This window comes from Vulpes lagopus, chromosome 5, assembly GCF_018345385.1.
Source record: "Vulpes lagopus strain Blue_001 chromosome 5, ASM1834538v1, whole genome shotgun sequence".
Classification (NCBI taxonomy): domain Eukaryota; kingdom Metazoa; phylum Chordata; class Mammalia; order Carnivora; family Canidae; genus Vulpes; species Vulpes lagopus.
Genome location: NC_054828.1, coordinates 3594712 through 3610785, shown reverse-complemented (window position 1 = coordinate 3610785; position 16074 = coordinate 3594712). Strand labels below are relative to the sequence as shown.

General features: G+C 64.4%; 1 protein-coding gene across 1 annotated transcript in view; it reads right to left on the bottom strand.

Annotated features, from left to right (window-relative positions):
- The window catches only part of CELSR1 (cadherin EGF LAG seven-pass G-type receptor 1), a 134153-nt gene that overhangs the window by 2249 nt on the left and 115830 nt on the right, over positions 1-16074 (bottom strand). The window contains exons 21-34 of the mRNA XM_041754704.1: positions 14696-14900; positions 13762-13929; positions 12092-12218; positions 10222-10422; positions 5789-5963; positions 4939-5051; positions 4511-4590; positions 3748-3874; positions 3059-3184; positions 2578-2672; positions 2205-2308; positions 1802-1951; positions 1168-1401; positions 287-548 (exon numbers count right to left, since the gene is read on the bottom strand). Of these exons, the coding sequence (XP_041610638.1) occupies positions 287-548; positions 1168-1401; positions 1802-1951; positions 2205-2308; positions 2578-2672; positions 3059-3184; positions 3748-3874; positions 4511-4590; positions 4939-5051; positions 5789-5963; positions 10222-10422; positions 12092-12218; positions 13762-13929; positions 14696-14900 (2167 nt within the window). The remainder of the gene's footprint in view (positions 1-286; positions 549-1167; positions 1402-1801; positions 1952-2204; positions 2309-2577; positions 2673-3058; positions 3185-3747; positions 3875-4510; positions 4591-4938; positions 5052-5788; positions 5964-10221; positions 10423-12091; positions 12219-13761; positions 13930-14695; positions 14901-16074) is intronic.

Genomic DNA, 16074 nt, shown 5'->3' with positions numbered 1-16074 from the left:
TGGACCGAGGTCCTTACAAAGTGCTTAGTCCACACGGTCTTAAGTCCTAGGGCTTCAGGGCTGGGCAGGACTTCGGGCTTCGGCCAGTGTAGCCCTCACACCCCCCGTCGGAGGTCTGCGGGCTGTCTGGCCGCCTCCTCCTCCTGAAGCCCCCCGCGGCCCCCGGTGCGGCCCCCCCGCCCCTGACCACCGCCCCTGGGCTGGACGCCTGTCCCAGGACGGGACCCCGGAGGAGCTGGCTGGGGGCCGCTCCTGCTGCCCTGCAGCCGAGGCCGAGGCTACTCACTCGGAGTCGGAGCCGGCGGCCTGGGCACTGCCTGCCCGCACGTTCATGGCCACCCCGTTGAGGTGCTCGCGGCCCGGCTCCCGGCGCGGGCTCTTGACGGTGATGGTGCCATCGGGGGCGCGGGCCCCGTCGCTCGAGCCCAGGGAGGATGAGCGTGACGACGCGGGGCTCTGCTCGCACTCAGCCAGCTTCTCCCGGAGCCGGGACTTGAGCGTCTTCTCAGTCAGTGGCGGCGGGTAGGTGGCTTTGTTTTTCAAGATGCCTGCAAGTGGGGACAAGAGCCATGTTCAGGCTGACGCTGCCCGAGGCGGGCACTCGGGGAGGCAGACCCCTGGGGCCCACCGGGGCACCCCTCAGCCCCCGCTCTTCCCTCCTTGGGTCTCAGCACCAAGGGGCAGGACCAATGGTCACCCCTGTGTGGGGCCCCACCCCAAACACGTCCCCAGGACCCAGACGGATCGGGATCCTGACCCACCTGCACCTGCTCCGACTGAACCCCACTCACCCCACCTGCATGAGGCCTTGACCCCAGCCCGTAACCCACTGGCACCCCATCCTGCCCCCACCTGCACCCCACCTCAACCCCACCCCCACCCCACCTGCATCCCGCCTTGACCCCACCCCCTAACCTGCCCAGCACCTAGTCTTGCCCCCACATGCATCCTGCCTCGACCCCACCCCCACCCCACCTGCACCCCACCTCGACCCCACCCCCTAACCCGCAGGCACCTCATCCTGCCCCCACATGCATCCTGCCTCGATCCTGCCCCCCTAACACACCTCACCCTGTCCTGCCCCCACATGTATCCCACCTCGACCCCACTGTGCCGCCCCCCCCAGAGGCTTCCTGGGACACGCGGCCCCCACCACTCCCACAGCACCTTTCCTCTGCTCAGGCGGCTGGCTGGGGAGCACCCCCGGAGGCCTGGGTGGGCCGCTGCTCCCCTGGTCCGGGGGGCGCTCGCCGCAGTGATTGCCTTGCTCATCCAGGTGTAGCTCCACGCTGACCTTCGTCTCCACCTTCAGGCGCGGCTGGTCTCCAGGCTCCTCGCTGTCACTCCCCGCCAGGCTCTCGTCGGGCCAGCCGGCCGGGACGTGGTTGGCTGTGGCGTCCACTGAGGCACAAGGGCGGCCATCAACAAGCAGGGAGGCTCTGTGCACAGCTTGGAGCCGCACCCCCGAAGAGGTACCCTGGTTCCCTCTGCGGGGAGCCGCCCCTGCGTGGCCCTGACCCCCCGCTCCCAGAGCTGCAGGCCTGACAGAGTGCCACCCTCCAGGTGGGGAACCCGCTCAGAGAGAGTGGCTCCTGGCAGCAAGGGCCCTGGCGACGATCCCCCCCATTGCACCCCGACACCCCGGAGCCTCGATGCTAGCTCCCCCGGCAGCAGTCGGGCCCAGCTTTGTGAGGGGGCCCTTGCAGTGAGGGTCCCCAGAGAGGCCCCAAGGCGCTCCCGCCTCTGCTTGTAGATGTTGCGCACAGGGCCATCCCCCTGCCAGCACCTCCCACCTGCTCACCTTTGGGGGTGCTGTGGACGGGGCCCTGAGCCGAGTCCCATTTGTCCTCAGCCTCCACCCCATCGTCCTCGCTGTCTGACGAGTGGGAGGAGGCGTACGAGCTGCTCTGCTCATCCAGGGACAGCTCGCTATCTGAGTCGGAGTCGTGGCCTGCAGGGTGGACAGGAGGACACGGGCTCTGGCCAAGGGCGGAGGGTGGCGGGCTGGGCCCGGGCCCCGGGGAGCTGTCGCTTCCCCGCTGACCCCCTGAATGGGATGCAGCTGCAGACTCCCCCGAGGCTGAACGTCCAGTGACCGGGAGCCACTGACCGGGCCAGATAGGAGCCAACAAGAAGCTGGCAGCGTAGCCCCCAGGAGGGAGACGCCCAGGTTGCTGGGGGACCGCCTTCCAGGGGACATGTACCGTGATGCCTCTTGGTACTCCTGGGGACAAAGGACGAATCCGGCTCCCCATGGCCCCCCCGTGCTGGCCCGGAGGACACGCTGAGCTTCTGGGCCCCTTCGTCCCTGCAGAGGGAAGGAGGGTGGGCTCAGCACCATCACTCGGGGTGGTGTGACATGGTCACCCAGCCTCCCCGGGCACCTTTTGCAGGTGCCAAGATGGCCCCATGAAGCTCTGGAAGGTTCGCTGCCGAGAAAGACCCCGGGAATGCGTGGGGAACCACATGCCACCTAGAAGAGCGGGGCCTTCCCAGCTGGCCGGGCAGCCAGCATTCGCCCTGAGGGCTGGGCCTCCCCTACCCGGGGACATCCTAGGGCGCCCGCTGGGGCCTGACCTGATGGTGCTGTCCAGCGAGGCAGTAGATTCGCCCAGGGCCGTGCGGAACATGTTGGGCTCCTCGCTATAGCTGTGATTGCAGTTGAGGGAGCGCTGGGGAGGGGGGGGCACGGTTACAGGCAGAGCAGAGGCCACCTGGTGCAGAGGACGGCTCTGTCCCCACTGCAAGCCCCGGGCCCAGCACCCCGATGGCACCCCTAGTGGAGAGCACCTCCCCAGCCCCCCTGCAGCTTCCTTCATGGCCGCAGTGGCGGGTGTGGGGTCCTAGCCTGCGGCTGCCCTGTCCCCAGAGACTGTGGGAGATGGGGCCGTGACGATGGCAGACCCCGAGTCCTGAACTCTGCTCTCTTCCCAGGACGTCGGGAATGGCATCTGGCTCGATGCCCCTTTGTGGGGGACACGGAGGCCATGCAGCTGCTCTAATGCTTGGCCTAGAAACTCACACCCCCCCCAACATGGGGTCCCTGGGCAGCGCCTACGGTCAGCAGGGTGGCCCTCGTAGTGGCCGAGTCGTCCGGGTGCAGCTTCTTCCCGGCAAGTGCCCCCTTCAGGTGCTTGCGGACCTCCCTGTTGAGCACGCAGTGGAACAGGAGGACGAAGAGACCCTGGGGGTAGGGGCACTACTCAGTGCAGGGACCGGGCCCAGGCAGCAGCCAGGGTCCCGTGGCTGTGGATGCCCCACGGCTCAGTGCCCAGAGCCAGCCCCGCCACTGGGGCCCATGTTAGGCCCCACCCCCCGAGGCTTCTGCTGGCTCAGGGGAGGGCACGGGCAGGGCAGCCAGGGTGCCGGGGGCCAGCGGGGCCCCATCCCAGGCCACAGCCCTCAGGCCACCTGGTCCCCAACGTTCTATCACACGCTGGGAAGCTGGTGGTGTGAATGGCAAATGGCCAGCACTCTCCCTGCGGACACAACAGGGATGCCCTCTGACCTGCGGAGGGAGGAGGAGCCCCTGCATTGGCTGAGCCAGGGTTGGGGTCCCGGGGGTGCCTGGGAAGGCCCCAGGCGGAGCCGTGCTCACTGGGGGTAGGACCATGAGCTGTGGGGCATCACACTGGGGCCCCCCGGGGACCCTCCCGGGACCTTTCAGACAGCAGGTGGCACGATGACCCGTGACCTCCCGAGGCTGGCCCAAACAGTGGCTGCCAGGTCACGGGGCCAGCTGCCCACCTGTAAGCAGCTGCAGACGGCAAAGAGGTAGTGGAAGGCCAGCGCGTCGCTGTTCACGGCCAGCAGCCCCAGCAGCCAGGTGGCGGCGACGAGCAGCAGCAGGAGGAAGGCGGTCCGCAGCAGGGAGCTGCCAGGGGCGCCAGAGACTCTGGGTGCCCGCCCCCCCACACCTGCCCGCCCATGTATCCACCCCTCCCTTCCTTCCCCAAACCTTTCCGAAGCACCTAGACGATTCTCCAGGCCTGTGGCATCACCAGCAACCGGGAAAGTTCCAGCACCCCCGACCCCCACCCTGCAGGCCCTGCCTGACTCCACAGCATGGCTTCAGGGGACCCCAGCTCCTCCCCACGCCCGGCTGTCACCGCCCCAGCCTGTTCTGTCCCCATCTGTTAACACCCGGCAGGTGAGGAGGACAGAGCTCAACCAAGCCTGCTCCCTTTGGCAAATCTACACCGAATGCTGCAGACCCTACCCCCTAACGTCTCTGGGGGCCAGAGCCCCCCCTGCGGGTCCCACAGCCGAGATGCCCCGAGGCCCTGCGTGGCCGGCCCCCTCCTTCCCCCGCACACCGTGCCCTGGCACTCCTGGCTTCTCCCCACTGCGGCCTGCCGACCTGTCCACGGGTGTCATCACCCCAGGGGCCGAGCTGGGGGGCAGCCAAGGGCCTGGCTGCGAGGAGACGGGCACTTGCAGGTGGCTCTGCTGGGCGTGCAAACCCACACTGGGCTCCCACCACCGCCGGTCAGCGTGGGCACCAACTTACACGACTCCCTTCCTTTCATAATAGTGGTGCTTTCTTTGGCAGGAGACCTTCGCAGACAGGACGAAAATGACTGTGTTGACCTGAAAAACAGTTTTAAAAGCCACGTCGGGGCAGCTCCTCAGTACCGCCACAGCAGACCTTTGAAGGCCAAACGCTTCCAAGGGTCTTTGTCTGCGACTGGCAGTGTGGCTGGAAGGAGAGGGCCCCGCACGCCCCGCCTGCCCGCCGGGCGGCTCCCCAGGACGCAGACGCCTCGCAGGGCCGAGGTGCAGACCTGGAGCCAGACGTGCAGGTCTCGGGGTGAGGCCTCAGCACCACAGATCGGGAGTTCTGGGGAGCCAGGGACCCCGCCGGCTCCCAGGCCCCGTCCAGCCCACGCACCCGGCTTCCCACATCCCCGGAATCGTGGGCACTGCTCCCAGACTCACAATGATAACCGTTCCAACGGGCCCGACGAAGCTCCAGATCAAGGTGTCCCGAAGGGACAGCCAGCAGAAGTCCGGGTTTCCGTAGCCCTGGGGGTCCAGGCCCACTGCCAATCCTGGACGACAGGGTGGGGGGTGAGGGCCTCGCCTCGGGAGAGGCCACGGGCGGGCCTTCCCAGCCCCACGCACACTCCACACGCGGACCACGGGGACCGGACACACTGCATACGGACCACGCACAGCATGTCCGGACCACACAGCAACCCCCACCCTCACATGCTACAAACCACGCACACACCACATACTCCACATACAAAGCACACTCGCTATATACAGGACGTACACCACATACACCCGTGCACACTACACACAGAGCACACACCAACCCCCTCCACCCCCACACATGCCACATACAGGATACACAGACCACACACTACACAGCAGGTACACACACTCACTACACACAGACCACAACCACACGCACAGAACACACGCACACACCACATGATCGTGCACACGCCCCTCCCCCCCCATCAATCCACATGGTGGGCAGACTCTGAGGGTTGGCGTCAAGTGCCACAGACAGAACCCACCCCCGGCTCTCAGGGGATGCATCTCCCCAGCGGGCACTGAATGATCACACTCGTGTGAACAGACACAAGTGCCGGGGCGGGCTGCCTCTGCTGGGCCAGTCACGCCGGGTGCCAGGGACAGAGGAGGCCGGAGAGCATGTCCGCCTGGGCCCGGGGGTGCGGGTCCCCCTGTCGTGGGCTCTCATTGGGCCCCATCATGCGGATTCCCCAGGCGGGGGTCGGCTCTGTCCAGGCCACCCCAGGGGGGGTGGCGTCCTCACCTGTGATGATGGCTGGGATGCCCCAGCCCACGACATAGTAGAACCTCATGGGGCCGGCGTCGATGTTGCGCACCTCGGTCAGCATGCGGTACACGTGCAGGCTCTCCACGAAGGTCCAGGCAAAGGTGCTCATGTAGACGTAGTGCAGGCCGATGGCGATCACCGTGCACAGGAACTGTGAGGGGGAGGCTCGCTCAGCGCTGGCTGAGCCCACACCGCCGCGGGGCACCGGACAAACGGCCGCAGGGTGCGGACGGAAGGGACCAAATCCCACCGCTCTGCAAACCTGAGGCTACGTGGGTCTGAGAAGGGGAACCCCGTGAGCCGGGTTTTTCTGTGGGATTCACCCAAGAATGGCTGGGCACTGAGTCACACGTCTCAGGCTCCCGGTGTGGACCAGCGTGGTCCTCCCCAGGGACCCTCCCCAACCCGGACCCGCGCCCGGGGAGAGCGCAGCTGGGAGGGGCTGGGGGGAGGTGTAGGCAGAGCCGCTAGTGTTTCCATTAGAAGCTGGAAACTTGTATTTCCGGGTCATGGTTCCGAATCCTTAGCTGCAGGCATTCGAAGGTGAAGGAAATAGCGGAGGAGGCAGCGGCTCAGGTGGCGAGCCCCAGGCTGTGGTCCTGCCATCCACCCACCCCTGGACCCTGGTGTGGTCTCCGGGGTCTAGCAGGTGTGGCCAGAGGGACGGCGACGCCTCCTGCTTCCCCCCCCCCCCCATCCAACCTGCGAGGACCTAACAGAGCCCCGCACCTCCTGCGGAGAAGACAGGGGCGGGAGCATCTGCTCTGTCCTCAGTGCCACGGCCGCACCTGCCGCCACTGCCCAGGTGCCTGGAGGGAAACCCAGCTGCCACGGGGCAGCCGAGGGCCAGCGTCCCACCCTCTCCAGGCCTTGGAGGGCCAGCCCCGTGTCCCCGGGAAAGGGAGGAAGGCAGCGACCGCGAGAGGCTGGGGACACTGTGTGGCCCCATGGAGTCCAGCCTGAGGCCATCAGTGTGACTCCAGCGTGAGGAGCCGAAGGCCAGACCTCCCAGAGCTCCGGGCCTTGGTCCAGGGCGGCCTCACGTGGGCCTCCTGGCAGGGGCCACACTGGCCAGGGCTCCCCAGGCTGCCCAGCGGGAGGTGTGAGCAGGGGCACCTCCAAGGTCCCAAAACGCTGGGCAGGCGCTGGGGAAAGGGGGGCACTGAGACGGGAGGGAAGAGAAAGCCCCAGCCCTGCCCTGCTGACCCCCCACACCCTGGCCAGCACCTGCCACTCCTGGCCCCCACATCCAGGTCCCACCCCTCATGGTCACACCCACATCTAGGCCCTGCCCCTCCTGCCCTGCACCCCCACTCCTAACTACCCCTACATCCAAGTCCCACCCTCCTGGTCACACCCATAAGTAGGCCCCGCCCCTCCCCAGAGCACAGCCAACCCCTGCTCCTCCTGGTCCCACCCCTCCCTAGGCCCCACCCCACACCTGTCCCTCCCTCGGGCCACACCCGTAGTCCCGCCCCATTCCTGAGAGGGTCTATGCAATCCCGGCTGCCTTAGCATCAGCGCAATGTCCCAGGGTGTCAGTGTCCCTGCCAAGGAGATACCCCCACCCCATCCAACGGACACAGGCGTGCAGGAAACAGGGCCGCCACCCTGACCCACACTGGGGGCTGCTCTGCTCAGGTGCCAGGCCAGTGAACCCTGGGGGGAGCGGAGCCACCTGCTGCCATGTCAACCTGCACAGGCCTGGTTCTCCCCAGAAACGGGGCCCAGAGATGCGGGAGCACCTGGCCAGCACAGTGCGAACCAGGAACTCAAGTGGAAGAAAGGACAGCGTCTCACGTGATGCCTGGACAACTGCCTTCTGCCTCGGCCTCGGCGGAGTCGGGAGGCGGGGGGCTGCCCTTACCGATGGGGATGCGAAGGGTGAGCCTGGGGTGGGGAAGCCCCACAGCAGACATCCCCAGGGGCCCCGCATGCAAAGCACGGTGGCCTTGGGACAGGGGAGAACAAGGAGGCTGGCCAGCTTGCTGCCTTCAGTCATGTGAAAAGTAAACCCACAAAACCACTTTTGAAAAAAAAGAAGTGTTAGAGATACACTTTAAAATTTAACGGGGGGATCCCTGGGCGGGTCAGCGGTTTAGCGCCGCCTTCGGCCCAGGGCCTGATCCTGGAGACCCGGGATCGAGTCCCGCATTGGGCTCCCTGCATGGAGCCTGCTTCTCCCTCTGCCTGTGTCTCTGCCTCTCTCTCTCTGTCTCTCTCTCTCTGTGTATCTCTAATGAATAAATAAATAAATCTTTAAAAAAATTTAATGGGGCTGCACATGCACAGACTTTTGCATGACACGTACTACCTTTTCCAAAAACAAAACAAACGCAAAATGCTAATGCATAATAAGTCATTTCAACCTGCCAGTGATCTCGGAGATGAAAAACCTGCCCCACAGATAGGACTGTGGGTTCACAGAAAACCCAGAAAACCCAGGCAAGGTGCCAAGTCCCTAGAATCCCACGCGGCCAGCATTCCTTCCCTTGGAGCTCGGCAGCAGGGGCAGAGTCAGTGCCACGCTGGAGATTTAGCGGCAAGGGGTGGCACGCTGTGGACTCTGTGGTCCCCTGCTGGGACCACTCAAGGACACCCTTGAAGGCCTTTGAGACGAGTCATGCGGCTTCCCACCGGGCGCCTTCACCTGTCTGATGTGCTGAGGACACGCGGGGAGAAGCGCACCCGCCCGGCACCACATGGGGGGAAGGCCCCCTTCCGCCCCCCCTCCCGGGCCCGCGCCGCAGAGAGCACCCCGAGGGCGGCGAGGAGGAGGTCTGCCCTTGGGGGTCCATCCTCTGCCAGGCCGGTCCCGGCTCAGAAGCACCCAAGGCTGGCTCTCAAGGTGTCTGCCTGTGTCCCCTCGCCTCTGCCTACCGCCCTCCTCCTGAGGAGTCTGGCCACACCAGAGGGTCCGGAGGGGCTCCCGCTGCCTGCAACACCCGAGGAGGAGGAGCTCAAGTGTGCCAGGCGCCCTGAGCACCTAGCCAGAACATTCCCTCTTTGTCGTTTTATGCCACTTCCTCTCCGGCTTGGCCAGTCACCCGTCCCGGCTTTCATCTCACTCAGAGGCGTCTTCACCTATGCGCCCCCTTTCTGGAGCCCTGAGGCACCCTCCCATGCCCACCTGGCGCCGACTCCTGTCCTTCTCATGCCCGCCGTCCCAGCTTTGGTTCCAGGCCTCCCCTCCACCCTGCAGACCTAGGAAGATGCCACCCTGGCCGCCCTTCTGACCTCGTCATCTTCCCAACATGCAGGCCCGCTCATGGTTCTCCTTGGTACAACGCTGCCAGGCGGGGCCCCCCGGGCTCTGGGTGACCGGATTCCCCAACCTGTCCCGACTCATGCTGGACCCCTCCCACTGGAAGGTCGGTCCTTCCCTGACCAGGCACAGCTCGCACCCCCTGCCACCCTGGCACCACTCTGGCACGTGACACTCATGAACCACCATGCGTGTCTGCACCAGGAGTGGGGGCTCCACAGGCAGGGACGGGAAGGCCTCCTGGATCTGGGTCATTGGTGGGGGTAGCACAGTGACCATCAGAAGGTCCTTGCTGCATGAGGAAGGGAAAAACGACAGCTATGTCAACAGCACGCGGTGGCAGCGCCGGAAAGGCCCACCAAGAGCCTGTCGCTCACCTCGGGAGAGACGAGGATTAGGTGAGAGTGACCTCCGGACTTCCGGGAGTCCCTACGTATGCATGTGTGCTGGGCAGCTGGTCTCGCAGCTCCCTGGGGGACTGGGGTGCCCATTTTGTGATGGACACACAAGGGGGCACACACAGAACCGTGTGCCTTGGGCAGTCCCTCAATCTCGCTGGTCCTGGGCGCCTCACCTGTGAGAAGGGACGCTCCCCCCTCCAGGGCTCCGGGGGGACTCAGTGAGCCCAAGCGTGTGCATACGGCCTGGGGCGCACGGCTTGCCCGCCCCCCCGCCCATGCCCCCACGCCCTCCATCAGCGTGCTGTGCCCTTACTGTTTTGCAAATCCCCTTCGTAATAACGGGAAATCTCCCGGTCCCCAGCCAGGCGCTGCCAAAGCCACAGACCTCCCAGCTTCCCTGTGTCCCCGTTCTTCCCCATCTCACGGCTGCACCACCACCTCACTTCCAAAGGGCAGTCCCCACCCGCTCCCTGAGGACCTCGCCGTGGCCATCAGCCCGCCCCTCCCTCCTTCCCCAAGACCTGTCAGGGACGCAGAGCACCCGTATCCCACAGCAGCCCCGCCAGCCTCTCACCCTCTCCCCGCTCAAGGCCGGCCTACTCCGTTAGCATCTCCACCATGTCACCCCCACTCGTGCCCTTGGAAGGTTACGTGTGAAACCTGAGGCACCGCTGCCTCCGCCCAGGAAAAAGGTCTGCGGGGCTGCACGCACACCCTGGGGAAGGGGCGGCAGGGGGCCTCACCGGGTTTCCCGTCTGGGTGATCCCGATCACGAAGACCAGCTGCGAGAAGAAGAGTGCCCCGATGAGGTTCTTGTGGATGCTGTGCAGGTTGGAGCGCAGCGTCCGCAGTAGCGCGAGGAGGACGAAGGCCACCAGCAGGGCGGCCAGCGACAGCGACACGGCAGCGTAGGTGACGATCTTCAGGGGCAGGACCTCTCCGTGCTGCGGGCGGCGGGAGGGCAAGGCAGGAGGGCGTAAGGGCCTCAGTGGCACGGAGCTTTTTGCACAGTGAAGGCACAGGGACATCGAGCTTATTAGGGCAGGAGCCAATGTGACCGTGACACGGCTCTCAGGCTGCCCAAAACCAACCACAAAAACCAAATGAGTTGTTGGGGGGGATAAAAAAAAAAATGTCCTGGAGAGAGGTGGCGGTGGTGGCTGCCCCGCACTGCGAACAGCCCGGCTGCGGACACGTGGCCAAGGTGGAGAATTTGTGTTCTGTGCCTACTGCTGCCATTAAAAAAATTCTATAAAACCTCACACGTGAATGCTACTACCAAGGAGATGCTGGGCCTGCCTGCCCCAAATCCTGATCCGACAGGGACTTCAAAAAGACTCTGACAGCTGCACAGGGGTCCTACTGTCTCCTTCTGCAAAACAGGACCCAGGACCCCGCAGAACTTAGGGAACAACCAGCATCGGTTCTCCGGCGACTCCCAGAAAGCGTTGTTCTGAGCTCATGACTCACGTAGGACTGTGAGCCGGGCTCCCCAGGGAAAGGCTGGGAGCCAGGAGGGGGCTGGGACGGGGAGGCCGAGGGCTTGGGGTTTTTTCCTTCCACACTTGGGGGGCCCTGGAGCTGCACCTGCCCCTGGGAGCTCTGGCTTGGAGGCACCGGGGCAGGGAGCAGCGAATCCTATTCTAGTTTGATTTCTTCTCCCTGAGTTCCAGCTTTCTCTCCCTGAGAGTTGCTCATGGCCTGCCCAGCTCGCTGGGTAGGGGAGGACCCCAATCCTGCCCCTACGTGGACCGAGGCCACTAATAACTACCCCCCTCCAGGTCAGGACCTGGTGCTACTGGCTCAGAAGTGCCACCTGCCCCCGGGAGCTCTGCGGTCAGGGCAAGGCCCAGGGGCAAACCCTTTCCTCTTGTCACCCTGGCTGCCATCAGCAACTCAGGGTGTCACCCTCCCAGCAATGTTACAGAAACCGGCACACCAGAGAGGCTCTGGGAGGGACAATGGCCTGGCCTCCCAGGACACATCCCAGGCCTGAAAAAACAGGTTGACAGGTGAGGCCTATCGGCCTCTGTTCTGGGTGCCAGACACCAGCGTCAGCACATGTCCATACCCAGACTGCCCTTGCGGGGGGCCCACTGCCCTATTCACCCTGCCCCCCGCGGGCTCACAGGGGCCAGCTCGGGTTCCCAGGCCCGGGGGGCGGGGAGAAGAAGCCAGAGGTTAAACATTAGCCGGCAGCCTCGGTGGCTCCTAACCGAGCCCCCCCTTTTGTGTCTCTGGGCCAGTGTGTGTGGCACTAACAGGCGACACTCCCTTTGTTCTGGCCAGCCGGCTCTGCTGCCCCTTAAAATTTAAAGTGGGGTAGACACAGCACGGGAATCCTGCTTTGAAGTGAGGTGCATATTCCGGGGCTTTCTTTTCTGTCTGAGGCTCAGGGTCTCGCCGCCGTGGCGTTTTCATTTATAACCCAGCCTCTCTGAAAAGGGGTTGTGATCCTGGCAGATTGTGGCCAAGCCCCCCGAACACAGCTTGCAACCGCGGATTCGGTTTGTTGAGGGGGCAGGTTTGGGGGCCAGGCCGACTCTCCAAAGGGGCCTCATCCCTGGACACACTGTCCCGGGAGGGCAGGGCTGCCCACGGGACCGTGCCCACCTCACGCCTGGAGACGTCCATGAGCACCGCAAAGCTGGTCGTGTGGCTGCACCGGCAGGCGACGTGGGTCCGATTCCGGGACAGCAGCTCGCAGCCCTTGGCCGACCACCCTCCTGCTCCCCCGATGCTGCAGAAAGAAGGCAGGTGTGAGAGGACCCCTTCCACCCGGGGGGTTGTGTGGCGTCCCTAAGACACGCGCCCCTGTCTGTTGCCCGCTAGGAGGACAGGAGCCCTTGGACCCGTGTGCACGCCCTTCCCCCCTTTAGTGGCCGGGGAGTGGCCCCAGGCAACCCTCTGAAGCTCACTGTTTATGTGTCATCTCGCAGTAAAACTTAAACGGGGACGTCTCGGGTCGACCGCACGCCCCTTTTGTCAGAAACATCCGTCGGTTGTGAAAGTGGCTGCTTTGTACTTAGTCTCTCTTTGGAGTCGAGGTGTTTTGAGAAAGAATATCTCACGTTCATTTTCCACTTTCATCTTCAGGTTGCACAAGGTTTTATGGCAACTGCCTGGAAGCAGGGCCCAATTATCACTCCCCTTTCCCTGACGGGAGCCCCAAATGACAAGCTGCCACGGGTGTGGCTCAGGCTCGGAGAGAGCCCTGCCCTCCGGGGCTCTGAGAAAATCAAGTACCTGCTCTCTGATCCTCAGTTTACTCATCTGTAAAATGGGGTGTGAAGGCTAATACGTGTCTGCCAAGAGCTCTAAGATCTGGGGAGGACAGGCACCGAGGAGAACAGAGAGGATAATTAGAGCAATAGCTAATTGCTGGGATCCAATCGGGTGCCCGTGAGACACAGCCGTGCCTCGCGCATGCCAAACAGACCTTCACGCTTCCCTCATGCCTGAAAGTGGGTCCTTCTTTCTCTCTTTTGTAATCTGAGTATCTATTATCCTCCAGACACAATGCTGCGTGCTCATTAACCAGAATTTGGAAAATAAAAGAACTGCAAGATCTCTGCCCAGCCAAGCCTGCTTCCCAGCAGGAGCCCCTGCAGCCGGGCGTCTGCACACTCCCCCGGGTGCCAGCTCCCAGCACGGTGTGCAGCTGGAACCCCACTTGGTGGACATCTCCTCGGTCTATTTTGAAGCACGATGTGAGAGCACAAACTCTCAGACGCAAAAGACGCCATCCTAGCTTCAAGCAGGGGTGGTGCGGGCCGGGCCTCGGAGGGGCAAAACCAGCCCCAGCAGCCACTGGGCTGACCTCACGGGCAGGTGGCAGAGGCCAAGGACCCCCGTTTGTTAAAGAGACCCCCCCACACACACACACACACTGTCCACGGAAGGGCCCCTGGGCCAGTGTCTGAGTCCTGCGTCCTGTGTGCACAGGAAAAGCCCCACTTCGTCTGATGGTGGAATGCTGCTGCATCCCCGGCCCTGTCTCCATGTCGACCTTCTCCAGGGACCTCTGAGTGCCCGTATGTGTGTGTGCATATGTGTGTACATAGATATGTACGTGTTTATTGTGGAACTCTGTGTAGGGGCCCTGGACACCCTCAGGACGAGCCTCCTGCCCCACGAGAGCCCAGAAGGGGCGCAAGAGACCACAAACGAACACCCCATGAGACACTGGAGTGCTGGGGGCTGCAGCAAAGACCCCATGCCCAAACGCAGAGCTCCAGGGGTGGGCGTGGGGGTGCCATCACTCCCTCCTGGCTTTCCCTTACGTGATAGAGTGGTTCCAGAACACGCAGACAGGCTTGGTGCGCTCCTCTGTCTCCAGCAGGACATGCTCCACCAGGACAGGCCTCTCCAAGGGGCTGGGGAGTGGGGCCCCCTCGCTGTACACCACCGCGCTCACCACCGGCGTGTTAATGACAGGCCGGTTAGGCAGCCTGGTGTGGAGAGGTGAGAACGCAGGGAAGGATGCTCTTAGCGGGCACTCGTCTAAACCCATGCGCGGACGCCGGCAGCACCCGGGGCAGGTGCTGCTTCCGAGAAGGGCCCGGGCCGTGGCGGCAGCTCTGTCACTAACGGGGAGGGCGCAGGGGACTGGTCACCCCAGGTTTCCGGACTTCGGAAACGTAAAAATGAAGAGAAAGTAGGCACGTGCGTCAAGGTGTCGCGGCGCGTGATCCACAAACCGCAGAAAGCCTCGAAGCCATCGGAGGGCCGGAGTAAATAGAGCTCATGGCCGAGTCTCAGCCGGCCGCGAGAAGGGTGAACTTGAGGACCACAGGCCCAAGGACGGGTGTGGAGAAGGTCTGGAAGGCCGAGCAGGGAGGCCCCGGGGAGCGCCCAGCTCTGCTGGGGCCCCGCCATCCCCGGGGCAGCGTTCTCCAGCCCGTGTGGACCTGGCAGCTAGGGGGGCAGCCCGGGGTGCATGGGGTGGGGGCGGCCCCTCTGTGCGGGATGACACCACTGGCCCGGGTGGCAACAGCGTCCGTGGAGGCGGAACAGGGCGCATGCAGGGTGGGGGCAGCCTGGCAGCGACAGCAGGGAAGGTGGGGCCCAAGGCCAGATCCTTGTCCAAGGGAGCTGTCAGGGCAGGGGGCTGCATCCGGGGGCCAGGGTCACGGTGTGAAGTCCTCATACAGACGCATGGGCGGTGGGGATGTGACTTAGGAAAGCCCCCTGGAATTATCTAGAAACAGGCCTTACCGGAGGCTGCGGCGGTCAGGGTCATAGCGCTCGGGCAGGAGTTGGCCCAGGGTCCGGTAGATGATGACGAGGGCCACGGCGAAGCGGCCGGGCTCGTCGGGGTGCCTCTTCTGCCTCCTGAATGGGGCCTCCCTGTGGGCGCCAGGCCCCGGGGGCGCCGTCTGCGGTGCGGCCTTCCGAGCGGCCGGCCTCACTGTGGGGCTCTCTGCAAGGCAAGCGGGGCGTGAGGGTGGGAGCCTGCATCCTACGGCAGGTGCCTCCTGAAGTCACAGAGGTTCTGCGGGAAACGGCAGGTGCTCCCTCGGGAGACTACGCAGCGAGCCCCCACGGGACGCCCCAACCCTTCTGGGTGCATGCCCCGCGCTGAGGCAGGGGTTCCGGGAGACATCTGCACACTCGCGTTCCCAGCAGCGCGACCCACAACGGCCCCAGCGGGCCGTCAACCGACCGACGGATGACAGACGCGCTCTGTCCACGCGGTGGGACACGATCTGGCCTTAAAGACGGAGGAAGCACCACCATCTGCCCCAACTCGGACGAGCCCCGACCACGCCGTGCTCCGTGGAAGACGCTCAATCCCGCGTGACCCCATGTACGGGAGCACCGTGGAACGCAGAGGCAGAAGAGGGGCTTCCGGCCACTGGGGGCGGGTGTCTGGTGGGGACAGACCAGTTCTGGGGACGACGGTGGCAGTGCCCACACAACACCGGGGATGGAGCAGATGTTGCCAAACTCTCACCCGGCCGTGCTCAGGATGGAGCATGTTCCGGGCACCTCCCCACGATTCAGGAAAAAGCAGCAGCGCTCACAGGCCCACAGGCTGATTCCATCACCCCAGGCAGGGGGCCCACGTGGGCTGCCCCAGGAGCGGGAGCATGTGAGAGGGACAGGGGACCCTCCTGTGGGTTTACGTCTCGTGCTTTTATGCCACGTGAATCGTGGGAGTGTTTGAAGCTGTTCGTGCTCTAGCGACATAAGAGGCCAGGAGCAGCCCCCGAAGTACACACACTGGGGTGTGGATGCTTAAGACATCTTGCCACTGGGCACGTAACCACGGGTGCTGGGAGGCTGAGGCTTTCCCCCATCCCTGTGTCCACGCGTGGTCACAGGAGGGGGTCTGGCCACCCTCACCGCATTCTCAACACCCGACAAAATGCCCCTGGTGGCACATCGTCCACAAGTCATCTCTGGGAGAATCCAGACCATGCAGCGCTGAGCTGCGTTGGCAAGCACATGCTCCAGGGAGGGACACGGGTCGTGGGAGGGGCAGGGCCCGGGAGACAAGCCTGCGGGGGGCTGGGAGGTGCAGTGGGGGCGGCTGTCCTCTCTGCCCGCGCCCCACCACACAGGGGGACACCGCACACTGAAAGGCCCAGCTC